General features: G+C 34.5%; 17 protein-coding genes and 1 non-coding gene across 18 annotated transcripts; 9 read left to right on the plus strand and 9 right to left on the minus strand.

The window, feature by feature from the left end:
• BMR1_03g04280 (Family of unknown function (DUF572)) lies at positions 1 to 939 on the minus strand (the record flags this gene model as incomplete). Its single annotated transcript, XM_012794013.1, has 1 exon — positions 1 to 939. The coding sequence occupies one exon, from the start codon at positions 937 to 939 to the stop codon at positions 1 to 3; it is 939 nt and encodes a 312-aa protein (XP_012649467.1).
• Positions 1079 to 2049, plus strand: BMR1_03g04285 (hypothetical protein; the record flags this gene model as incomplete). Its single annotated transcript, XM_021482248.1, has 5 exons — positions 1079 to 1263; positions 1286 to 1382; positions 1406 to 1519; positions 1540 to 1743; positions 1828 to 2049. 5 exons carry the CDS (start codon positions 1079 to 1081, stop codon positions 2047 to 2049), a joined length of 822 nt encoding a protein of 273 aa, XP_021338788.1.
• BMR1_03g04295 (Poly(A) RNA polymerase cid11) lies at positions 2277 to 4014 on the plus strand (the record flags this gene model as incomplete). The annotated part of the gene is made up of 6 exons (XM_021482249.1): positions 2277 to 2631; positions 2654 to 2927; positions 2948 to 3029; positions 3050 to 3124; positions 3146 to 3929; positions 3950 to 4014. 6 exons carry the CDS (start codon positions 2277 to 2279, stop codon positions 4012 to 4014), a joined length of 1635 nt encoding a protein of 544 aa, XP_021338789.1.
• On the minus strand, positions 4145 to 4759 carry BMR1_03g04300 (hypothetical protein; the record flags this gene model as incomplete). Its single annotated transcript, XM_021482250.1, has 7 exons — positions 4145 to 4167; positions 4188 to 4229; positions 4254 to 4310; positions 4332 to 4425; positions 4446 to 4504; positions 4526 to 4591; positions 4612 to 4759. 7 exons carry the CDS (start codon positions 4757 to 4759, stop codon positions 4145 to 4147), a joined length of 489 nt encoding a protein of 162 aa, XP_021338790.1.
• On the plus strand, positions 4934 to 5931 carry BMR1_03g04301 (Ubiquitin fusion degradation protein UFD1; the record flags this gene model as incomplete). Its single annotated transcript, XM_021482251.1, has 7 exons — positions 4934 to 4936; positions 4957 to 5086; positions 5107 to 5261; positions 5283 to 5507; positions 5528 to 5687; positions 5710 to 5813; positions 5863 to 5931. The coding sequence occupies 7 exons, from the start codon at positions 4934 to 4936 to the stop codon at positions 5929 to 5931; spliced, it is 846 nt and encodes a 281-aa protein (XP_021338791.1).
• BMR1_03g04302 (ubiquitin fusion degradation protein 1) lies at positions 6005 to 6506 on the plus strand (the record flags this gene model as incomplete). The annotated part of the gene is made up of 4 exons (XM_021482252.1): positions 6005 to 6120; positions 6143 to 6196; positions 6218 to 6302; positions 6324 to 6506. The coding sequence occupies 4 exons, from the start codon at positions 6005 to 6007 to the stop codon at positions 6504 to 6506; spliced, it is 438 nt and encodes a 145-aa protein (XP_021338792.1).
• Positions 7002 to 10490, minus strand: BMR1_03g04310 (minichromosome maintenance protein 2; the record flags this gene model as incomplete). The annotated part of the gene is made up of 10 exons (XM_021482253.1): positions 7002 to 7142; positions 7192 to 7648; positions 7759 to 8947; positions 8970 to 9077; positions 9125 to 9322; positions 9596 to 9836; positions 9857 to 9990; positions 10012 to 10226; positions 10249 to 10444; positions 10466 to 10490. The coding sequence occupies 10 exons, from the start codon at positions 10488 to 10490 to the stop codon at positions 7002 to 7004; spliced, it is 2904 nt and encodes a 967-aa protein (XP_021338793.1).
• BMR1_03g04315 (hypothetical protein) lies at positions 10719 to 11108 on the minus strand (the record flags this gene model as incomplete). The annotated part of the gene is made up of 1 exon (XM_012794019.1): positions 10719 to 11108. The coding sequence occupies one exon, from the start codon at positions 11106 to 11108 to the stop codon at positions 10719 to 10721; it is 390 nt and encodes a 129-aa protein (XP_012649473.1).
• Positions 11310 to 11732, plus strand: BMR1_03g04320 (hypothetical protein; the record flags this gene model as incomplete). The annotated part of the gene is made up of 1 exon (XM_021482254.1): positions 11310 to 11732. The coding sequence occupies one exon, from the start codon at positions 11310 to 11312 to the stop codon at positions 11730 to 11732; it is 423 nt and encodes a 140-aa protein (XP_021338794.1).
• Positions 11880 to 12228, minus strand: BMR1_03g04321 (hypothetical protein; the record flags this gene model as incomplete). The annotated part of the gene is made up of 3 exons (XM_021482256.1): positions 11880 to 11927; positions 11948 to 12129; positions 12150 to 12228. 3 exons carry the CDS (start codon positions 12226 to 12228, stop codon positions 11880 to 11882), a joined length of 309 nt encoding a protein of 102 aa, XP_021338795.1.
• A 352-nt stretch (positions 12229 to 12580) lies between these two features.
• BMR1_03g04322 (hypothetical protein) lies at positions 12581 to 12870 on the minus strand (the record flags this gene model as incomplete). The annotated part of the gene is made up of 5 exons (XM_021482257.1): positions 12581 to 12591; positions 12612 to 12663; positions 12684 to 12733; positions 12754 to 12829; positions 12850 to 12870. 5 exons carry the CDS (start codon positions 12868 to 12870, stop codon positions 12581 to 12583), a joined length of 210 nt encoding a protein of 69 aa, XP_021338796.1.
• Positions 13323 to 14465, plus strand: BMR1_03g04330 (5-3 exonuclease N-terminal resolvase-like domain; the record flags this gene model as incomplete). Its single annotated transcript, XM_012794022.1, has 2 exons — positions 13323 to 14016; positions 14068 to 14465. 2 exons carry the CDS (start codon positions 13323 to 13325, stop codon positions 14463 to 14465), a joined length of 1092 nt encoding a protein of 363 aa, XP_012649476.1.
• BMR1_03g04335 (conserved Plasmodium protein, unknown function) lies at positions 14590 to 18943 on the minus strand (the record flags this gene model as incomplete). The annotated part of the gene is given in 6 exon segments (XM_021482258.1): positions 14590 to 14673; positions 14693 to 16107; positions 17038 to 17298; positions 17320 to 17640; positions 17662 to 18320; positions 18402 to 18943. The coding sequence occupies 6 exon segments, from the start codon at positions 18941 to 18943 to the stop codon at positions 14590 to 14592; spliced, it is 3282 nt and encodes a 1093-aa protein (XP_021338797.1).
• BMR1_03g04340 (pre-mRNA branch site protein p14) lies at positions 19197 to 19882 on the plus strand (the record flags this gene model as incomplete). The annotated part of the gene is made up of 4 exons (XM_012794024.1): positions 19197 to 19209; positions 19258 to 19597; positions 19618 to 19695; positions 19717 to 19882. The coding sequence occupies 4 exons, from the start codon at positions 19197 to 19199 to the stop codon at positions 19880 to 19882; spliced, it is 597 nt and encodes a 198-aa protein (XP_012649478.1).
• BMR1_03g04341 lies at positions 19267 to 19340 on the minus strand. The gene has a single exon. It is a non-coding gene; the product is annotated as a tRNA-Arg (tRNA).
• Positions 19883 to 20015: 133 nt separating the features above from the next.
• On the minus strand, positions 20016 to 20801 carry BMR1_03g04345 (conserved Plasmodium protein, unknown function; the record flags this gene model as incomplete). The annotated part of the gene is made up of 2 exons (XM_012794025.1): positions 20016 to 20472; positions 20560 to 20801. 2 exons carry the CDS (start codon positions 20799 to 20801, stop codon positions 20016 to 20018), a joined length of 699 nt encoding a protein of 232 aa, XP_012649479.1.
• A 256-nt stretch (positions 20802 to 21057) lies between these two features.
• On the plus strand, positions 21058 to 21924 carry BMR1_03g04346 (hypothetical protein; the record flags this gene model as incomplete). The annotated part of the gene is made up of 2 exons (XM_012794026.2): positions 21058 to 21675; positions 21697 to 21924. 2 exons carry the CDS (start codon positions 21058 to 21060, stop codon positions 21922 to 21924), a joined length of 846 nt encoding a protein of 281 aa, XP_012649480.2.
• BMR1_03g04347 (Isoleucine--tRNA ligase) lies at positions 22204 to 25173 on the plus strand (the record flags this gene model as incomplete). Its single annotated transcript, XM_021482259.1, has 1 exon — positions 22204 to 25173. One exon carries the CDS (start codon positions 22204 to 22206, stop codon positions 25171 to 25173), a length of 2970 nt encoding a protein of 989 aa, XP_021338798.1.
• Positions 25174 to 25245: the final 72 nt, after the last annotated feature.

Consider the following 25245-nt stretch of genomic DNA (forward strand, 5'->3'; position numbering starts at 1 on the left):
TCAAATTCTAGTGCGAATTTTAGATGCGATATGTCTGACAACCTCCAATTGTTGCTTCTTCTTACCCAAACACGATGTTTTTTTGACGCCAAACAATGAATTTCCCTTGCATTTGACCATGGTGTTGATATGTTTCATCATCTTCTTGTTTTCACTCACAAACGATATTTGTTTGGTAACGTCATTAGACACTGGATCTGCCAATGGCAAACTAAAATTTTCAAGTCTTTTGCGGTCCTGTATCAATGCCTTCTTTTCTTGCCTGAATTTACGTCTCAAAGCATAGTTTGCTATATAACTGTCACCGCTCCTGGCATTGCTGAGGGTTTGTAGCATAGTAATCCGTTGTTTTTCAGTCACACCGTCACTAATGCTGTTCTGAAACTCATCAGCATTCACTGTTTTATCTTTTATCTCAGGCAATTCAATGTTACCACTGGTTAACTGATGTTCTAGTCTGAACATGGGATTTGTTGCCAGTAATTGCTTTTCTTCAATGGTCGCACCCAAAGTCAAAGTCCCTGCATCTTTGGTATCGAACGTGTCTACCTTCCTCCTAGCGCCTATTTTGACTACGTATTCCGTATTTTCGGGATCAGTTTCAATGACAATAGGATTTGTGCACGATTTACAATAAATAGTAAATGAATAGATTACCGTAGTATAATGCATACCAATTTCACGGCGCTTAGCGTTAAATCGGACCCCCTTTGCTATATACTCATTACATTTGGTACAGATGATCTTAAATGGCATTTCAAAACGGATGAGCGATCCATCAGGACGAGCTGATTCACTGTAAATGGATGAGGTAGGTGCTAAAATATTTGTGAAATGATTTTTTGGTTTGGGGTTCCGCTTAATTTTGCGTTCTGGTGGATTCTCCGTATCCGGGGCATAATAAAAGTTGTCTGCCCTAGCAGCCTTAAGAGTTGACATCTTTGTTTATTTTATCAATCAATCTCTTTTTTAAATAATGGAAAAAGAAAAACACAAGGCGAAATATACCTGTAGCATAGCACCTATAGACACTAACTATTGATAGTGCTGAGAATTACTTTCAATGTAGTGTAGTGATATGTATAGGGATTTACCTTGCCTGGAAAAATCACTAATCCAACCTATAAGACAAAAGCTATCATTTAAACTGGTCGATAATGTACAAAGTGAAGTAATAAAACCGACAACTGTTCAGTTTGATCCACGTACCTACACCAATACACTAATTGTAGAACAAAATTACATTATACCATTTTTAAATAGGCAATTCACCAGATTTATATAGGATTCACATTGTAAAATCACCGAGTTCTGATTTACTTTACAAAAATTATTTACCAGGAGTGACTCTGGCCCATCACTTCCCGAACCGTCTGCTTAAAGTATGAACCAATCATATATATAGGTCAAAGAATCTAAAAGATTGCCACAAGATGTATATGTAAATTCTTATATTGACCTTGATCAGTGTTATGGCAGGTCTTTCATTAAAAATGTCAAGAGATCAGATGCGGTTCCAGTAGGTCACTCTTCATTTAGTTATTGTATAATTTGATCGGCAAACATTGTATAACATTGTGTATAAACGGGAATCCGCCATTATCAGACATGAACTGTGTTTCCAACTGGTTCAATAAACTTAATAAGTTTGAGATTTTACAAAACCTTCAATTAAATATACTGTGCCACCAACCATCGCAAATTTGGACTAGATGGATGACGACGAGGTTTTCAGATAATTTGGTAATTGAATTATATATTTTTAATGTTAATTATTGCAACATTATCCACCATTAAGTGGATGTTATACTAAGCAGACTGACACAGGCAAAATATGCCATTGACTATGGATACTATCTTGCCAGTTTTTCAAAATTATCTTGGGAAAATACTCTAACCCTTTTCTTATACAAGCCTGAACTTATATCACTCTTGTTGACAGACAGGAAGGGGTACATTAGGTGGCATTCAATTGGCACACCGAGCAATGAATCACTAAACATACTGGGTAAATCCGTAAAACAATTGTTGCGTGAAAAGGACTCATAAATTTGTAAACTATTAACATTAATTCAATTATTTAGTTTTAGAAATAATTATGTGACATAGAAGAATATAATCAATGATGTGAAATGCATAAATACTTACATTTGGAGGTATGAACAATAAAAGCAGCATAAAATTTAAAAAATTTAATTTCCGGTTTATATTCAACATGCATAGATATTACATATCTGATACATAAACTGATACTGGGGTAGTTGTGCTCAGTGGCTATGCCCATTCTACTAAGTGGAAACACCACTCATATATCTAGAAAAATTATTACAAAATGTGAATCTATTGGACACTCATGTTGTTTTTCAGTGGAATCCACAAATTTAGTATCTAATAAAGTACTGAAAGCACCCAGATCCTGGAGCAATAACTTGGCATCTACTATCCCTCATGGGGAATATCGCAAATGGCTCAATAAGATGCTTCTGATACTCCATGCAAAAAATGCTACCTCGTTTTGGTGCACTGAGAAGCTCAAACTCTTAGAGTTTTCCCTGGCAACTTACAAGATCAGCACACTTACTCGTAATAACTATTTTAATCAATTACTACACCATTTAGATAAGACAAAGGGTAATCAAAACTAATAATTTAGGGTCATTACTGGCTGGAGATAACACTAAGTATATAAATATTTGCAAAAATATATCTACGAACAAAGACAATTCTAGAGATTCCGATGATGAACAATCTAGATCGCAATACTTTTCCATGCTAGATTCAGAAATTCGAGGTCTCCATTTCCAATTAAGTCCAACACTAGCACAATACGAGAATAAGAATAATTTGATTAAAGCTTTGGTTCCAATTCTTGAGGGGAAAACCAAGGGCAAATTTTATCCCTTTGGGTCTTGTGAATCAGGATTTTGGTATACAAAAATTGACCTAGGGTCAGAGGATCAGATGTAGACGCTTGCCTAGTTATACCCGGTTGTGATACAAGATCTCAGTGGTTACATAAGTTACGACTTGTATGTTATGACATATTTAGATAAAAAGGGCTTTATCTTCAGTACCAGGAATATCATTCATAAGGATAATTCACGCTAATGTACCAATAGCCAAGGTAGGCAAGATTTTACACGAGATATTTAATGAAGAGAATGCAAATGTCTGCGACATTTCCATAAATAACACCGTGGCACTAGAGAATACATTGTTTGTCAAGGTGCTTAACAAGATAGATTATCGCACAAGCCAACTTGGTAGGATTATAAAGTACTGGGCCAGTTGTAGGAAGATAAACAATCGTGCTCAAGGAACGATGAGTTCTTATACGCTACTGCTGATGTTATTTCATTTCCTTCAAAATCGAAAACCGCCCATTCTACCTAAGTACATGGATATCAAAAAGGATGACAGTAGACCTTATATCATACCTGACGATAACAATAATAATGAATCTATGCTAGCTGAGTCACCAGATCATGATCAGGAAATGGATGAAATTGAAGATTTGGATGAAGAACAACCAAGGGAACCGAGTACGGAAGATGATCTAATTGGCAACATTAAGAATCCACCATTTCTAGATAATCTAAATGAAATTTTGGAAAGGAATCAATTTCTTGGAACAAACTCTGAGAGTTTGGGGGAATTATTGTACCACTTCTTCGAGTTCTTTGGGGATGAACAGTTTGAGCAAGGTCGCACAATAGATATACACAATAATACAGTGGATACAAATAATAAGGAAGTGCTGATAGTTCGTTGTCCGCTGACTGGCAAAAATGTAAACCCATTCTCTCCTAGAATATGGCAAAGTATACATGGCGAGTTTAGGCGCATGAAAATCTTGTTACAGTCTCAAAATTGTTTGGCAATAATGTGCGAAGTTGTTTCCGATCCACCACTCAAAAGGGAAGTTAAGGGTATGCATGGAGTTACTTAGAAAAAATTGCAAAGAGAAAGGAGATGAAGAAATTGGCTGAAGAGATAGAATCTTTGACGTTATAAACGCATAATTTTACACAACGAATTAATAAAAATAATTATCATTGAATGCTTTTATTAATAATATTACAAATAATAAAAAAATCAATATGAATTTAAATTTGTAGCTATGTCTGTTATATATGGCGATGGTCTATACTATGGGCCTGCCTATCCCTAAGTATATATTATTATACCATTGAATGGTGTCCATACATTCCCCGAGACATCCTTGCCATCTAGTAATCAATTTAACAACTTACCTAAAATTGCCCAGTGTGGGACAAATAAGTTGCATTTGTGAGATGGCGAATTCCAAACTAATTGACCTAGTGATTTACTGTGATTAATGATTGAAAAAATCCCCCCTGCCGTTATAGCATCCAGTGATATTGCCCATAAGTCTAGGACCGTTTTATCCCTCATGTCCAAAATCTACTTAAACAATGGAGTACATTTACTGTGGTGAAGGTTACTATCACGATCAATGAGGTGATGATGAAATACATTAAACCTGTATTATATTGGCGGTTACTGGAAGACATGGCCAAAGTTATGGAGAAAAACGTGGGATTTAAGACGAAAAACCCAGTACAAATTGCTACATTACTATATACTTACCTATAATAATCGATCCTATTGCATTAGATGAGTTGCCGGTATAAATATGTGTAAACGCTGCCACTATACACACAACAGATAATCCAGATAGGGTAGTAGAGTGCTTTGGAACTTCAATACTATCCAAAGACTCGTCAAATTCATCCATAACAGCAAGTTTTATTTCAATATATAAGTGAGTTTGGGCGTTAAGTGTATGGAAACGACTGCACCACAATTGATGTTGCCATCCTGTTATCCACTGTTATAACGACATCTAAAATATTCTTTTTTAAATAATCCAAAAGTATTTAAAAATCAATATAATTATACAAAATACAAAATGGTATGTTATAAATCACACAGTGGTATTTCAACAATGGTGGAGACTTCCTCTCCAGAATCATGTTCCCTGCACAGCAACCTTTCAGCGCAGAATACAAATGTTATCCCGTTTCTTTCATAGGACATGATTCAATGGAACATGGGAACAAAAGTATTACTCACTTTATTTAGTTTTATTGCCTCAATCGGCACTCAATGATTTAGCAATGAGGAATATTACTTGGCCCATGCTTTTTAGGGTGGAAAATCCAAAAAAGGCCACAAAAACTCATAGCGGAGTACTAGAATTCATTTCTGATGAAGGGACCTGCCACCTTCCCTATTGGGTACAATAATATTTAATTTAGATGATGCAAAATTTGATGTTGGAAATAGGAGACACTGTACTAGTACATAATGTTTCTCTACCAAAAGGAACTTTCGTTAAACTTAAACCGTTGTCTATGGATTACTGGAATATATCAAACCCTAAAGCTGTGCTAGAAACCTCACTAAGAAACTACGCCACTTTAACTGTGGGTGACATTATCGCTATTCATTACCTAAATCATGTGTACGAGATTAAAATAACAGTAAATCATTTGTGAATTAGGATTTAAAACCAGCAAATGCGTGTTCTATCATTGAGACAGATATAGAAGTTGAGTTTGAGGACATCCCCCCTCCACCGCAGCCAAAAGTCCCCAAGTTGGACCATTCAACAAAATCGCCATCATCAGTTCCTAGTTCAAGTATTAGTAGTGCCAAATCTGGTAAATATACTGGTTAACACAGCGGTTATTGGCACAAGATTAGACGGTAGGGATCCTACTACAATTACAAACAACAGAAATGCTAATATCGAACCATGGAAAAAGAAGATCCCTCACGGCGTAAGGGTATGTACTATTAATGTTTTTGTCAATATTTTTCAAATTATTCACATAGACCTACAACAGAGAGTATCAGCAGTTGGTGCGTGAGGGTAGGATTCCTGGTATAAGGGGTAATCACTAGCCCTACATTTACCCGAATTTTGATTTTGTCTTTGTTAATTATCGTAACCAAAGTAATGTAAATAGCAGTAAATATGACTAGTAATTGTATTGAGTACAAGAACCAATTCTACAAGTGTCTTGCTGTTAGTGGTCGTGACGTGTCTAAGTGTGAGGAAACACAAATAGCTTTGGAACAATGTTCGGAGAGGTATAACTGATGTTTAATACAGATTTAACGAGAATTATTGTGTAAAGGAAATGGTTAACTTACTCAACTGTTCTAGGTAATCAATCAGCTTATTTAGAAACCCGGGATCCGATGTATGTGCTAAGGAATTTATTACTATGAGAGAATGCAATCGCCCTTACGGCCCTCATATAATAATTGAAGTAACTAAATATTTGATATAGGACGATCACTATAAATTAACCCCTAACGCTGAAAAAAAGTATAATGTTGTGGGTAATGTTATATGCCCGGTTAATCCACCGGATAGGAGTTATGAGAATATCAAGGGAGCTATCGCTAAACTTAAGTCATCACTGGGATTTTCAAATTTTACTGAAAATTTTACACCGCAAATTAAATCTTGAAGCTTTTGTTTCTCCCTTCAATTTCTGTAATAGTTCACACCGTTGCTGTAGATATTATATTACTTGCCAATAATTACTTTATCTCATATTGATACGTGATTATGTATTTTGTCATCATATTTTAATATCAATTGTTATTTTAGACAGCAATAAATTAAACAAATTACTCAAATATAATATACTTATCTATTATTAATTAATATTCTATTGTGTTGTTTATGGCTCAAAATTTGAATTAATTATATTAAACATTTATTTAGAGAATCCACTCAATTAACATTCACAGAATATCACAATTAATCAACAACAATCCTTATCATTTGTAAATTGTATTAGAGAACTTGACTATTATTCATAACAATTAATTTAACTAATTATTATCTACCTGGCAGCTGATTAAACTCAATATATATTAGCCATTAGTATCATTGTAACACTGAAGCGTATATAGATAAATAAAAGCAAAATGTACAAAAAAGTCCAAAAAGCTTATGGCTAGTGTGCCGGTTCCGTGAAGTTATTGCTGACGATGAAATGATTGTTATTGTGATCAATAATTTTGTAATTACTCAGGAACATTTTGGAGGTCATCCACTTGTCCACATGTTCTTCAGTGAATCTATTTTGGCGAGCCATCTGAATTAAAATGCCAACAATATTTCATTATTAAAACGAGCTTAATTACCATTTTGAACAATGTCACGGGTAAATATGTCCTTTTTGCATCAATGCTGTCACCACTATCGGAACTTCTACTGATGCTACGAATACTGTGCCTCTGTAGATTTTGCTGGATGCATCGCCTTAAAATTTGTGCCAAAACATCATCTCTGCCTCTGAATAATACGCGATAGCGCGAGAATTCCTTTGATAACATTGTTGATACACTAAATTTGTGGCTGCTTATGTACGACTCCAGCAGCATAGCAATGGCATACTCAATGTCCAAGGGGGTGATAGAATTACTCAATCGCATCCTTGCATTGGCCTCTGACAAGCGAATGATGCTTTCAATATGCCTCAAAGTTAGGGGATAACCACCGGAATAGTTGGTCTTCTGTCTGATTCTGCTATAAAATGATGATAATTGGGCACCGATCTCTGCATAATGCTCCTCGTTTATCTTGGGGAAGCAGTGGGTTCTATGTTAACAGTGATTATATAAAGTGTATTGTTAACCAATATATAATGATTAGAGAAACATTTATATGCCATAATATAATTTACAAAGATTATATACTGCTGAACTAACCTGGCATAATAAATATACTTTGGCAGTAAATTCTGATCAATTGGATTGCAAGCAGTGGCAGCCAAAATTGTAGATCTCAGAAATTCAAGCCTTTCTTGGTAATTTTGAACATTTTCAATTCTGGGATGATTCATTTGATGATTAGTGACCACATATTCGGAGAGGAAATAATCCTCGTCAATATTTGGCACGTCTCTCATCACGATAATCAAGTCAAATCGGGAAAGGATTGGATCTGAAAGATCCACGTTTTCCTTGAACAATAGTGACGGTTCATACCTTCCAAATTTGGGGTTTGCCGCAGCGATCACCGAGCATCTTGCCCTTAGAGTGGCTACAATACCTGCCTTAGAGATACTAATTGATTGCTGTTCCATAGCCTCATGAATACTAACACGATCTCGGTCAGTCATCTTGTCAAATTCGTCAATAATGCAAATTCCCTCATCAGCCAAAACTAGAGCACCACCTTCCAATGACCATTCTCCAGTGGCAGGATCTCGTCTAACACCTGCAGTCAAACCAACACTAGATGCCCCTTTACCAGTTGTATAAATTGTGCGCAATCCTGTTTTCTGGACAAATTGCAATAATTGGGATTTACCTAGCCCAGGATCTCCCAGTAGTAATACGTTTATATCACCCCTTATTACATGCCCACTGTTTGATACATTGTACTCATAATTTGGTATATCTTTATTGAATATATTCGACTGTTCAGATCTACCTTTGGGGACACCACCGAAAAGTGCATAACATACAGCAGATTTAGCGCTTTTATGACCCCAAAGCGCGGGTGAGATTGATGCTATCAACCTCTCCCTTATATACGGATCCTTTGCCAAGGCCTTAATGGCCTTTATATCATCATGCGTAATATCAAATGATCGCGTGTATTCGACACGCTCTGCATTATTCGCTTCCAATTCCACTTGGAGAAGTGGAAATCCATGTTTAATGTTGAGACCTAAGTCATATCTAGATTTATAGATGCCTAAAATGTCAACAAGTTCGCCAGGTTTTACCGCATCAACGAGTTCACCAATAAGTATCACTTGTCGCTGCCTAGGCGCTCGACCAGCGGGTACCGAGTTAGGTGATTCTTGTATAGTCAGCTTTTGGTAGTCTGTATATGCCGTTTTGATCCTATCCACTATAAAACCTACTGATTGGCAAAATGGACAGCGTTCTGTTTGAGCTCATGTACATACTGGGCATGATTGGTTCTTGGGATTCATGAAAGAATATGGGCATATCATTGAGAGAATGGTCACAAGTCGCGCATTTTAGATACATAACCCTCAGTTTGGGCAGCACGGCTGAATTATTGGGTTAGGTGGAAACATATGTTAAAAAAGAGACTAACCTCCTCTCCTGATAACAACACCTGTAACTTTGACCATTGTGTTCAATTCGCTACACCTAAGATTCCTTAGATGGGTCCTGAAAGGCCAGTCATAGAAAGCAACTCTACATTCACGACCAGAATATAAATCTGGAGATAATCTATGGGCTTCAATAGTTAGACAATCGTGTAGCACAGGAAGGATGTCGTTGGGCCGTACTAAATTAGCAAAATAAATTATTTAATATTTGCACAACAAAATATGAAAATAGTATTTAAAATTATTAATTTGGTATTATGATGCAATCTTAAACAGTGTAAAAATTCAAGTGAAAAGCACAATATTGATAAAAAAAATCAAATGTATCAATATTTAAATTCATATCATAACACTAATGCATCATATGAGTTAATAAATGCCGCTAATTGTGCAATAAAAAGCCTAAATTTCTATTTAACGTGTTTTTCAAAATGCTGAAAAATTGTGCTTACATTCCAACCAAATCAACATCTGCTCACAATGAAACTGCATCAAATGCTGAGCTGATATTTTTAATATCGTCTTATCATCCCTAATCATCTTAAGTATCTTATCCACATAATACTTGGGTCTATCTTTGTTTTGACCATCACCCTGATCAAACTTGTGTATGAAATATCTGAAACATGTAATCGCAGCCTGTTGGTATTGTTCATCAATCACAACCTCGTTTGGCGGAGCTTGTAAAATGTTCTACCTCAGTAAATTGTTACCTTGGCAGATTCTAACAGTGATAAGTCGGGTATTTCCTCTTCCGTGATTACGTGTGACAAATTCCCTCTTCTTTTAGCAACCCTCTCAGTAATACGTTGGAAAACACTTGTTTCGTCATCAGACCCTTCCGCTTCTATGTAAGTGTGCGTTTCACCTATAATTTTACGCCAAATATTCCTATAGCTACTTTTTGTCACAGCATCCACTTTAGACTTGTATCTAGACTCGAATATCATGCGTCTCTCCGCAGCTCTTCGTGCTTTGGGATCATCTTCATAACTGTCTTCATCGTCCAACATATCCGGGTCATATTCATCAACGTTGTGAATCCCCAATTTGGAAAAACCTTCTATTTCCCTTTCAGCATCCCTAAGTAAGCATGCTCAATTACCTCTGTCCTATTACGAAACCTGTTTCCTCTTGGTCATCGAATAGGTCATCAGCTTCCAAATCAGCTTCACGTTCTTCAGCATCCACTGGCCTTTCTCCGAACAAATAGTCATCCTGTTCGTCATCAAATTGATCAAATTCATCATCTACCCATTGGTTGTCAATGGTTTGCCTGTAAGATCTATTGGATTGGTCACCTATATCACGTACACACATACCCCTACTATTAGTGTTATGAGTCATTTTGTTGCGATTACATTACATATACGAATATAATGAGTTGTAAGATGTTTTTAGAACAAACACAACCCAGGAATTATATGTAAGTTGGATTTTATGTAGTGAATGTCGTTGTTATGGGGGAGTTGTGTAACATACTGGGTAAAAAAATCAATATTAATAGAATCTATCATCGTTTTTTTCGACAAAATACACTAAAAAGCACCTTATAAATTATGTGTAAATGTTGCGTCAGGAACGCTTACCAGGCCTTTTCATTCTGCGCCAGAAAATAATGTTCCTAGGCCCTTCATATATTACACGAGATTTGAAGTAGTTCTTAGTACATCTGGCAATTGCATTAATGTAATTGATTTTGGAATCATCCATAAGTTTGTCTAATTTCCGCTGGTTGTTAATCTTGGTGAGGTATGAGTACACTGATTCGTAATTTTGAGTTGACCCTTTTTGTTTATCAACAAAATTATATTGTATCCCTTTAATCACGATTTTTGGTGTTACTTTTTTAGTCTTACCACTCAGTATATTTTTATTGGTCAAATTGCGGATTTGAAATAATGAGTGATTAATGTACATATACGATGCATTACATTGCGATAGAGAAAATATGCCTACGATCATTTAACCACTAATTTATCAAAATATTTCTGTTGTTATAGGGTGAAAGTTTACACCGGTGAATTATGGTATAACCATGGTTGGGTATATTAAGTAGTGACATCACTTTATATTGTTATTATAATAATATAGCTAATAGAGATAAATGATTAACATATGATGAATTTTCATTGCTAATTTATTAATATGCCATTTTAAGCGCATATGAACGCAGCAATTATCACCACTCGCTCTAAAAACGCGTGTTCTGTTGATGTAAATCGGGCAGTTCGTTCTAAATCGCAAAAATCAAAGTTACTGCCATATGATTCAATAACTTCGGAGGAGGCACTAAGAAAATTACAATCCTTATTGCCAGGAGATGCCTTTTTAATTCGCTATTGGTGCATTTGCGGTCTTCCTGAAGCATCCTCAGCCATGCACCATATATCGACAAGAAGGCTTACTAATGGAGAGTACATCCAAGGACAGTTCATAAAATGGCTTAGGGAAGATATGACAGAGTATCTCATACTAGAATTACCTGGTTGTGGAAGATTGCAATTCAAGTACGGAGATGTATATATGATGGTATTAAGTCGTAAAATAATAATTGGCAACCTGGATTCTTTGCAAGATGACAACTAGTTTTCCAGCCTAATGATTACTTTATAGTCACATTTGAAGATATTAATCTGGTTAAGTGCCTAAAAATGCTGCATCTATGCAAATTATGTAGCAGAAAATGTAGTTATGTCTAATTTTTCTAATTACAATTAATTGATAGCATTTGTATTAGTTACTCATCACTGTTATTTTATCACTAAGTGTTATTGCAATATTCTGTATTAATATCTGTATACTTTCAAATTATCACTCGCGTATATTTTTGAGTTCATCAAAATTGTTGTTTTGGAGTCGATGATATATGATAAATCGCCATTATCAAGTGACACAACAAACAACTTGCACTCATTATTAACGACTGCCGTTACTATTATTATACAGAAATCAACATTATATTTGCATATCACGGGCTTAAACACTTGATGATCGTTTACATACTAGAAATATCTTTTATACGAGTGACATTCATCCCTTGTATTTCCCAGAATGTAACACCGGTCTCGGTGGTTGTAACCATTTTAATAACATCACTAATATTACTGGCAGTGTATTGTATTAATCCACTTAACACTAACTTTTTAGTTTTATTTATAAATGCTACACTGCCAGAAACTAGTTCTTTAATGCACAAATCGTGGCCATCGTGTTTAATCTAAGTATATTCAATTTTACCAGTGCATAACTACTAAATAGATCAAAAACACGAATCGTATCAATTCGAGCATCAACGTTTCTAGTTTTCTAAATGAAAGTATTATTACAACTAAAAATCCATTATTGGGATCATACAATGACACATTCACGTTTTCACAAGATGTATACTTAATGAATGCAATGTATTTGTTTGTAAATCTTCATAATCATATGAATCACCTTATATCTGAGTTATGATGACGATACCTTCATTCTCAAAGGATTCTATTTTGAATTTGATAGTATATGATTTCATATCCTATCTATATTCGGTTATACCCAAAAAGTGAAGTAATTTATATCAAGAATGACAATTAATGAAAAATGATCTGTATAAATGTTACTGCACCATCATAAGTTAGATATGAAGGATGAATTATTGTATTATCTTCGAAAATTTTATAATTTGTCGTTTCTTCTAACTGCTAAATTAATTAAATGTTACAACTGTCAACACTTTTAGCATCAGTTTAGAAGTTTCTATCTCGTGTATAACAAGTATTGTCTCATTGAATATATTATGTATTACATTTTTGGCGTCTAATTACAATAAATTTACTTGTAAATAGATGATCGTATTTTTTAATAATTACACAATTAATCTTGTTAAAAATTTTAACTAGGCAATTTTCCAAACTAAATAAACGACTTCATACATTATGAATATTAGATTACCGATAAACAAAACCTTTTGTACTTCAAGATGTGAGTTTTGTTTAGGAATGTTGAGTGTCTATATTGTTCTAGTGTACACACCTTTTCAACATAAGAGTGGTACATGACTCCCATGGCAAGCGACCCATAATAACTTGATTTATTTGAGAGTTTAATTGGCCTAGTACCATAAAATTTTCTAAATTTATAATACTTGTACATTCGAATTATTTGACACAATGTGCTCACGCTCATTTATGACGCATGAATCATAGCACATCATCTCACATTATTCAGTGTATAATTATCGCAAATTTATCACATTACACATTATGCTTACACACAAATAATACTAATTCTATACATGGAAGATCATTTACATTTATTAACACTGTTATTGAGCAGGCAAATATACTAGAGGCTAGGGCTCCCAGCTACAAGACCGATGTGCCTATAAAAACAAAAGGAGTACTCCTAGTAGATGCTACAGGCCTAGCCTATAGGTGCTTTTACGGGATGCCGGATCTCAAGACCCATATGGGATATGAAATAGGCTGTTTATACGGGTTCCTGAATTCCTTGTCATATATCTTTCGCACATTTGAACCAGAATACGTTGGATTGGCATTTGACTCACCAAATGCAAGCAATGTTAAGCGCAAACTTTGGCCAAAATACAAAATACACCGCAAACCTACACCGCCCGAGCTAATTGAGCAACTTAATTACATTAAGGACTATTGTGAAATATCAGGTCTACCAATATTGTATTACCCTGAAACTGAAGCGGATGACCTTATTGCCACTGGAATTTCACAAATAAATACAGATAAACACGTAAACATTGTAACTTCTGATAAAGATTTGTTTCAACTTCTTAACAGTGATGCTGTCACTGTTATACAGCCACAAAAGTCGTATCGTCTAGTGGATTCTAATGTAGTATTGAAGGACTATGGTAAGTAAATCCACGTTCTACAATTTTAACGTATAAACGATTGTAATTTAGGTATAAGTCCAGACAGATTTGCTGAATACCTGGCTATTGTGGGTGATGCCAGTGATGGAATACCCGGGATAATAGGCATCGGGCCCCAGACCGCTCCCAAACTAATAACCAAACATTCCAACTTTGAAGAAATTCTAACGTGCGAAACAGTGGAACGAATCAAGGCAAAAGGGGGGAAATATGCTGAGAGCGTTGAAATGGCATGGAATTTTTACAACCTCACAAAGCTCAACTGTAATATACCCATACAAGCTGACCTTCACAGTTTTACAATGAATGACCCACTTGAAAAGCAGCTTAACGACTTTTATAAGAAATACTCAATAAGAAAACATGCTTACAAATGGTCTGTGCTGCAGAAATCACCTCAGCCACGTAAATATTTCCCCTCAGTTTAAATCATTAAGAATGACATTAGACCGATAAGATAACTATTGCTATTGTATAATTATCATATCAATGATTGAATTTATAACATCAAACAATTGATTAATTAGATCAACGAATTCAAATATCATCTACTTAGATATAATAGATGATTATCCCTGAAATGAATGAAAATACGGCTGTTACTATGGCGAACATCTTAGCAAATTTATCAGACATCTAAATGACGTATTTTTACCTTAAATTCTATCACATATGGGTTGCAGGGCTTATACGAAAACTGTATAAATTCAAACCCTATTTTGAGCTGTAGATTGTAAATGAATCGGTTCAGTACTGTCATCCAGATCATGATGAAACCCACAATTTTCGATTCAAGATGCGGTGATTCAAAAAGCGTTTTATAGTACATAATAGCCATGTCACAATTGCGATCTACACCAAATCCTCTTTCTAATAATCTGGCCGATATGTACAACCCCATACCATTACCCAGCTTTGCAGCATCGCTAGCCCATTTGAAGGCAGTTGAATAGTCACGTTTTATCCAATTTTTGCTAGTAAGGTAACTGTTAGCAATATAGGACATAGCGTCGGGATCATTTCTAGCGGCTGCACGTTTACTATAGTAAAATAAGCATAACTCATTGCCATCCCTGCCTCTCAAGCACTTATTGTCATTACCATAGTCAAGTAAATTCACATTTTCATTATTGGATAATTGCTGATAATGTGATACCGGCCTTGCAAAACAAAACAAATACTCTGACTTAAGCAAATGCTGGTAATGCAACTTCTTACTGGAATTTGCATCCTTGCTGAAAATAAAATTATCCGCCAATATTGCATATTTTATTGATGACTTATAGTACTCCTTTTGTGACAATGGAACATTACTAGTAATTAGACTCCCAGTAAATTTACCCAGAACAGCCATTGATAAATTGGCAACAAATGATTGTGAAAAATTGTTATCGTAATTGCGATATTTCCAAAGCTTGGCAGATCGGACATGACCAACGGGATGACCAACTTCCGATAACATCATGTAACATAAGAGGGCTCCTGTTTGATCGTTAAGAATCTCTGCTCTTTTAGCCATGTGTAGTAATGAAGCTACACTAGTGTTTTTCATTGCGACACTATGAAACAAAGGATATCCTGCATTGCATCTCTCGTATGCAGTGGTATACAATGGATCATATCCTTGAATTGTGAGTATTGCAGAATTATACTTACCCACAACACTGCCTGCATTTGCTGCATATTTATAATGTTTAAGAGCACGGTATAAATTGGTTCCTTCATGCATTTTAACCCCAACCAATATCCCAGCGTATGCATGGCCTATCAACATTTGTGTCATAGTATCTCCAAACGTACCGGCCTTTAGAAGATGCTCTCCCGCCTCATAAGGGTTTTTCTCCCTACCCAGCCCGTATCTTGCCATGTAAAATTTGGCAAGATAAATTTGCTCCTTTGTAGACTTGGGATCGTTAAGAACCATGCGAAGGAACGGCTCGGCGGAGGAGAGACTATTAGATCCGGATTGCAAATGTACACTAGCAACTGCTAGGGCGGAAACAGGGTCTCCCGACTCAGCAGCATCCCCCCAAATTCTGAGTGCCCGGACTATATCACGGGATATTTCACCTAAGTCATCATATTGATTATACAAATTATTTTGCAATTTTACGTTCTTAAAATCCTTACAATTAACACGCCGATATTAATGCAACAATGTTCATAATTATATATGCATGCATATTGAATATATATATATATATATATATGAATGGATTATATACGATTTTAATAGATATACATAAGCACCAATATAATTGGAAGACGCTATCGTAGTGACCCTAGCCATATTGATATATGTTATTACCCTTATGTGCATTAACTTTTTCTGCCATGATAATGCAAACAACTCATTTCAAGTGTTAACCCTTAGGTACATTAATACTATATCAATCGTAAAGTTTATCAGAAATGATCACCATACCAATAATTATTGCGATAAAAATACCATTTATATACATTCTGGAACCATAAATGGAAAATTATATAAATCTACACAATTATTTTTGAATTGACCATTTTGTGCGATTTATTGAATTTGAACCCAATAATTTCAGTTCCAACGTTTATTATTTTATAGTTGTATAGCATAGTTAAAGTTTTCCATTAAAAAACTACAAATATTTTATACTTTGGATGTTACATTGAAAGACTTTGCCGTATCAATTTATATATAGATTGATCATTGTATTATTATTATGAGGTATATATAAAAGGTCTGGCCAATAAAGGAATGTTATGAAATTAAAATTAGGTTAAAAGATGCGCCTTTACCACACCTTTATACAAAACAATAACACTTATATGTATTATACATATTTATTGTTATAATTCGATTTATTAACGTATATAAATGAATATATAAATATATGAATATTGTTTTATACATTATGTCAATTATATTCATATCATAAAATCTTACGTATTATTAAGGTATTTCAAATATGAAAAATGACAAAATTTCATATTTACAATATGTTATAGTAGAAAGACGCATACCATCATCATGACCCATGTAATAGAGCTCGCCTAGAGCCCTTATCCCGTCAGGATTTCCCTCGGAAGCAATTGACTTAATAAACTCAGCATAGTATCTCGATGCATTGTGCATATCGTGCGCGTTTTGAATCATAGTAGAAGCATATGAATCGTTAATATCAGGATGCAACCAATTATCACCATTTGAACCGTTAATTGAATTTCTAGCGATCTCTAGTATATAGGGAATTGCCCTCAAACATTTAACAGGTGATTCATCAGCTAAATATAATGCATGCTTACCAGGTCTATGGAGAGAATAGTGAGAGCTTTTAGGTAACCCCATGTATACATTGCTAACATGTCCAAATCCCGTCTTTAGATAGTAAGAATGGGCCAACATAGATAGGGAATCGCCCAATTTAGAGCCTGTGACAAATGATATGAAAGGCTGATCGAATCCAGACTTCTCTTCTGGGTATTCAAATGAGTTGTATGGCGCATCAAATGGTATCTTCAAATTCGATAGAGGAGGCAATACTTGTACAGTACTTCCAGTGCTAGTCACTGATATGCCTGAATATCCATTTACGACAGGTGGGTAACCTATAGCCAATAGAAAACCTAAGTAAAGTGTTGCGTTACCTATTAATGCATAGCATAACCCACAGCCTGAAGCCTGACCTGACAATATATCCGCCAGTGCATAATCGATATTGCGAGGCCAACCATTGGGAAAACTTAATTTACCTTTAGAATCTGGAAAACCGAAGATGAATAAATATCCCCTAACACAGTGCATTTCGCCAACCAGCATTGAAATTGATGATTGGGGCAGTTCTAAATACTCGGAGAGCAAATTGCCAAATTTGCCACTATACTTGAGGCAAATATTACGCATGATTAACGGAATAATATTATTGGATGACATTTTTTTGTATTTTAGATTGGAAATCATGTTGAAAATGTCATAAACGTCCTTGAAATTTAGCGACTGTCCTTGAATTATATTACTTGGACCACTAAAATTGCTAGTAAATCCAGTTGACAATATTTCTTTAAACATGTGGTTTGGCCTAAAACTGAGACTAGATAGATGATCAGAGGCAAAAATGTCAAAAGAGGTTAATTTGGAAAACAATTTGTCATTATTAGAATCAGCCGCACTATCATGAATACCAAATTGCCATTGAAAGCTTTTGGAAAGAAATGATTTGGGTAATCTTTGATCTTCTTCAAACTTTCCTTCCATATTAACAGAATTTACGAGTAATGTCAATAGCTGTACTATTTCTATACCAATTCTACGTTAATAATCCTAGTAATTGAATATAAATGATTATTCGGTGCTATCATATATAATGTAAATGTAATATATAACATACCTATCAATTATCTCGTCCAAATTCGGAGCAATACCCTGGTCAAATGATGAAATAATAAATTCATTAATCCTTTTCTCTGCATCCTTAACTTCCTTTATATACAGAGGAAATGAAAAATTCTTATCTGCAAGAATTACATAATCGACAAGTGAATTAACAACTTCTCCACTAGACTTGATTCGGTATCTACCGTTATAAGCCTCTACGCCAAACAAAGTCTCTACCATAAGCCAGAAATATGATAGCGCAGCATCGTTGTCAGAATAGTTACGAATTAGAGCATCATGAATTGGCTCGTTCCTATTCACTATTTTGGATATCTTCTTAATCACATCATTCGGCACTTGAGTATTGGCGTAAATTACTTTATAGGTGACATTTTCAGGCTTGTTCTCACCAACATTCTCAAATTGCAACATGTTCAACAACCTGTTTTTAATTTCATTTATTTCCAATTTGATATCACCCGCAGAAACTCCATTTCCAGGTGACGCAAAAACAATTGTGCCACTTAGAAATAGCACAAAAGGAGGGAACATCATCCGGCCCACATATGTTCCGACACAATATCCATATTATATATCACAGGGGGGTCTGGCGATGGGGGTCTAATAACCAGAGATCTAGAAATATTATTTTGACTAAATAATTAATGGTATAATTTTTTAAAAAAACATATACTAAAATGTATTACTAAAATAGCCAATGGTGTCACAATTATTTGCAATAATGTTATTGTGATTAGTAGGCACTGATTATTTAATTTTTGATTTGTTTTTTAATTTTAGAGGAAAAATGTTTCCAATGTGTAAACAATGAACAAAACAATTAATAATATTAACACATAAATCCTTAGACAAAGAAGTACCTCCGGCGGGACTCGAACCCACAACCTTTGGATTAGAAGTCCAACGCGCTATCCAATTGCGCCACGAAGGCTCACCTCCGTCCCGACAAATTGTGCAGTGTAATAACTTATGTACCAAGTATAACGCATCCATTCCATTGTATATACTTTCTATATACTTTTATGCTTTACCCAATTGTTTACTCAAGAATTGTACAACTATATTAATATATAACCATATAAACATTTACCTATTAATTTCATATATAGTTATTATGAGTTATGTATATCCAGATAAATTGCGAAGCAGTAGACTACCTCCGGAAGTGACACGGATTTTATACCTAAGGTATCACTCAGATCATTTAGGAATCTGCCATACAAAATAACACCCGAGGAGCTGTACGATATCTTTGGCAAGTACGGCCCTGTCAGACAAATAAGGAGGTAATAAACTATTTAATTCAGGGGAGTATCTAATAGCACAAAAGGAACCGCTTTTGTAGTTTATGAGGATATTTATGATGCAAAAATGGCACTGGAACATTTGTCTGGATTTAATGTTGCAGGGAGATACTTGGTTGTATTGTATTTTAATCCGACGAGGTTGCAAAAGAAGAGAACGCTGCAGTAATATTCATTTTAATACATATTACTGTTTATGATTCTAACATAATAGCGTTACATGACTTATTTATCGCTAATTATACACAATCAAATTCACTTATATTATACAATTTTAGTAACTGTTACAAATTGGGTCATGACTACTTCTTCTTTGGAATTTTCTGTTTTACGTTGTAAAATGCGATATGACCGCCTTTCATAGTATAAGGGTTAACCTTAGTAATCTTGTAAATACGGTAAATGACATTTCCCACCTTTTGCTTGTCAAATCCATGTACCGTGAGAATCATGCCCGTCCGATCAATATCAACTTTTACCAAATTTTGATACATAGTACAAATGCGGGTAGCATCTATGGGTTTTGCACCTACACCCAATCTGATCATTAGATTTGGAAAAATTGGATCAAAATAAGCCTTAACTCCTCTGCCATTTAGAATAACCTGCCCGCCAAACCCACGAGTCTGTTCATGTAATGAATTACTAAGGGTCTTTGTCTCTAGTAGTTTCTGGTCTGTGCTGGATAATATGACAATATTTTGTGGGTTATTGCCACTTGTTTTAATTTGGTAATAGCCAATTGGTGTGGTGGTTTTTCTAAGTTATGATCATATATAAAAAATAAAATATTATAAATATAATGTAGCAATATTTCTATATAAATTAAATAAAAACATAGCTTACCTAAAAAAATACTTCAATCCCAAAACCGACACTCTACCATCCCATTTAACAAGATTTAATTTGGATGGCATTTTCATATTTTCAATTTGCGATGGAGAGAGTGTGTCATTTTTTGGCAGTTCAACAAGTTTAGAATTGCTGTGCAAATCTGTGACTCCATATAGACTACTTCCAAACCGATTAGACACGGAAAAGTGCCTAATTTGACCACACATCAGTTTACTGATGTGTGGTAAATACATGGTGCCGGTGGTATATATAAGACTTATCTTTATTTAGATCATTCAAAATTTTTATTATCAGAATCTTTTAATGTAAATTACAATCAAAATTGTATTTATACTGAGTATTTAGATGGAATCTACCACTAGTCTAATACATCAAACTCAATTTACTAATTTTCACTCAATAACATAAGTTGTGGCAATATCAAAAAATTTATCTCACACGAATACAATAATCATATCATATAATTCAGTTTTAACATTCATTGTCAAAATGATGCCCCCCCAAACTGCAAACCACATCAGTTTTGTTAAAGGTGACACTGCGTCTGACGAATTAAACAATGATTTTAGTACATCTAGATATGTAAAAGAAAATAGATTTGTATCAACTGTGCCAATTGATAAAAATGTAATTAGTTGGATTGAATATCCGAAAGATGATAATGGATTAGAGGAATACATGCAATTTTTGTCAACACGATTATTAGTCATTGAAAAGGAAAAGCAAAAACTAGAACTTGAACGACAGGACATACTTCAAACTCTTTGGGGCCATAATAATTTATTATCGCACTTAGATAATAATTCACCTAGTATTAATATTACAAATTCAACGTCGATAGCGGATAAATCTGAACTAATTCCATTCAGACATCTCAAACAACATACTTATACCAACAGCCAATCCCTAAATGAAATCTTAGAGCTGTGCACTCCTAATAGATGTACTAATGAAGATAATCATAACCTATTTGACGGGATGGATTTTGCTAAACTTGACTTGGACACTCTTAACTCAATTTTATCGCATTTCGGAATACGAAGTATAACAAATGTTGAATTTAACCAGGGAGTTGAATTACTTAATCACATCAGAAATTATTTAATGGTAAACAAATAAATTACATAGGAAAATACAAACGATATAAATGTAAATGTAGAAACCGTTAATAAAAAAGTAGAAAATAGCGAAAATGAGGAAAAAATAGATACGATTATGGATTTAGAAATTGACAAACTGCATTCCAATTTCAATTTTGAATGGACTGTAAATGTAAACTCTGTTGAAGCTGCTACACCTGACGTAAAAGATGATATTGATGAATTGCTCAGGTCTGTTGCACATGATACCAGATAATAATTTTAAATTAATTTTGTTGCCTTTGAAAATAAATTATCATTGGCAAATTAACAGCTTATAAATTGTATATTATTATCCACACCAATGATATTCATGCCTTGTATAAGTAGTAGATATATATGATGAACCCCCTATAACAAATGTATGACTATGCATATGGAATCATACATTATTACAAATGTTTAGTCTATTATAACACATATTTTCCAAATATCGCACTTATAATAATTTTACACTTATTAATATCATTGATAATCGATATTTCGTTATTGACTGATGATATTAAAATGTGCAATCATCATCGCACTTATAAATCAATACTTTTGTTTTAGAAAAACGCCCAATTATAATCATGTACTAATAAAATCTAACAATATAAACTCTGAATTTAAAGAATCTACTTGTGAAAAGGTTGATTGGACTCAAACTCTCAATTTACCAGTCTCAAATTGGTATTTCCATGATTTTGAGAAATTAGAAAATGATTCACAGCACAAGTGGGATAATGAAGGCACATATCTTCAATCTATACTAAACAACCTTGGAGATTCCACTATTAATACCCTTGGAGCATTATCTCATGATATGTTCAGAGTTATATGCGATGGCCCTCCCTATGCCAACGGACAATCGCATATGGGACATTTGCTTAACCGCACAATTAAAGATATAAAGCTGAGATATTGGTTATCACAAGGTTATGCCGCTATAATCGTTCCTGGATGGGATTGCCACGGATTGCCTATTGAATTGAAGGCTAAAAAATCACTTGGTACAGCCACTTTACTGGAAAAGTGCGAGAGTTTGGCTCTAAATAGCATTAAAGGACAGGCTTTAACAACTGGAAAATTGGGATGCTGGGCTTTTTGGGGCCTTAGTTATGGTACAATATTGCCTCTTTACAAGCAATTAGTACAAAGTACATTCGTTCACTTGCGGAACAAAAATATAATTTGCAAAGGCCCTTTACCAGTCCTATATTCACCAAGTGCGTGTAGCGTCGTTGCAGATGTGGAAGTTGAGATTAAAAATGTGATAAGAACATGCAGTTATATGCCTTATCAGATAAATGATAGCGATAAAATCAAATCCCTTAATGGTTTGGATTTTGACAAGCTATTCATTGTTGCTTATACCACCGAACCTTGGACATTGCTTGCTAATCAAGGACTGGCAGTAGATACTTACGCGAATTATTTTGTATATAATAATAATAATAATAATATATACATAATGAATGGTATAAATCCATACGGAGATTGGCCAAAACTCACTGAAATTAACGGTTCAGAACTTATTGGGTTAAAATATACAGACCCATTGTCTGGTAATGTTTATAAGATTATAAATGGCGAGAATTGCGTAATTTTTGATGTTGGCACTGGGATAATTCATTTATCGGGAGCTCACAATCATACTGACTTTCAACTACTGGTAAAAGCTGGAATAGACACCTTTCGTAATGTGATAGATGAAAAAGGCAGATTGATTGATTATCCCAATATCAGTGCATATTCTCATGAATTAGATGATTTACTGCAGTCTAAAATTGACATTCTGCATATGCAAAATGTTGTAAAGAAGCCTTTTTGCCGTCGCACAGGAGGCAACATATTTACTAGAATTACTGATCAATACTGGCTCAACACTGGACAATTGAAACCACGAGTATTGGAAGCAATTAATAACATTTCAGTTATTCCAAATAGTGCTAAAAATTACCTATACAAGGTCGTCTCATCTAGACCTAATCACTGGTGTCTATCAAGGCAAAGGCCTTGGGGCTGTAAAATTATCGATAATGATAATAGGTTAAAACTGCCACTAAACGATGGCCCTGATTTAGCTAATGATCTGACTAAGGTGGAGTGTTTGGATGTATGGTTTGAATCAGGTCTTAATTGGATGTACAATAACATTGTACTTGAATATTTGATAAATGATTTTTTCCCAAAAAATAATAATGATACAATAAAATGCAGTATTGGCATTGTTAAATCGCCAGATGATGATTTTAAAATTGGTCAGAATGATTTCTATGAACAATTTAACAAATATGTCCAAGAAAATATTACTATACCATATGTAAATCCATCATCAAAATTATATAACAAATATCTGATGGTGGAGGGACAAGATCAGCATAGAGGGTGGTTCCAATCGAGCTTATTCACTTCCCAGGCGCTAAATGTTGATTTACCATTTGAAAAAATATTTAGCCATGGATTCGTTATCAATGAAGGTGAAATAAAAAAGGTTAGCAAGAGTAAATTTGACCATGGGCAGGCGGATGAATTTTTATCTACATACGGCGCTGACACTCTTAGATTGTTTATTGCATCTTCTGATTTCCACCAAAAGGATATTTACATTAGTAAATTATCCCTAGAAAGAGCTAGAGACATTAGGTCCAGGTTGTGCAACACATTTAAGTTCATATTGGGTCTTAAAAAGTATATTGATCTAATAAATGATTTTACCATTATTACTGATAGTAATAATGTTATTAGTAGCCAATATCCTCTTGACGAAGCTGTTCTTAGGCAATTGGAAGATTTACAAAAAACCGCTAAGGAAAATTATGAGTCATTCAATTATTCAAAGATAATTAACAAGCTTAAAATATTTTTAAAATATCTATCTACTGATTATATGAGTATCATAAAGGATATTATATACACAGAGTCAATTGAATCCTCTCGTGCCAAATCTGCATTTGGAACATTTGAATTTATTGGTAAGGTTTTATCACAAGTTGTAGCACCAATTGTGCCACACATTACTCAAAAATTTAATGATCTATTTGGCACCACTACAAATTTACATTCAAAATGGATTGATTTTTCATTGTCCAACAATTATGGTGTTGAAATGGAGCTCGCACATTGTTTGAGAGACGCAGTTATGATTCAATTAAATCGTGCAGTAGACGCTGAAGTGTTGAAATACTTCGGCCAGGCAAAAGTTAACATAGTAGCAAATGCAAATATCAAACAATTAGTAGACAAATGGGATGGGAAAACTAGCGACGATCTTAGATTGTTCCTAGGGGTAGCGTCCATTGCAGCCACTGAAAACGGAAGCGAATGCGATATAAAAGTATCTGTTGAAAAGGTCAATTGGGCTAAATGCGACCGTTGCTGGTTATACCGCGAATCGGTCAACAATAGAATGATCAATGGTCATAATCACTTGTTGTGTAGTCGATGCTACGACATTGCTGAAAAACTAAAATTTGTTTTGTAATTTATAACATTAAAAAATTCAGTTTATTTTAACATTATACAATATAAATATTAGAAATGGCTAATGGCTACA

This window comes from Babesia microti, chromosome III, assembly GCF_000691945.2.
Source record: "Babesia microti strain RI chromosome III, complete genome".
Classification (NCBI taxonomy): domain Eukaryota; phylum Apicomplexa; class Aconoidasida; order Piroplasmida; family Babesiidae; genus Babesia; species Babesia microti.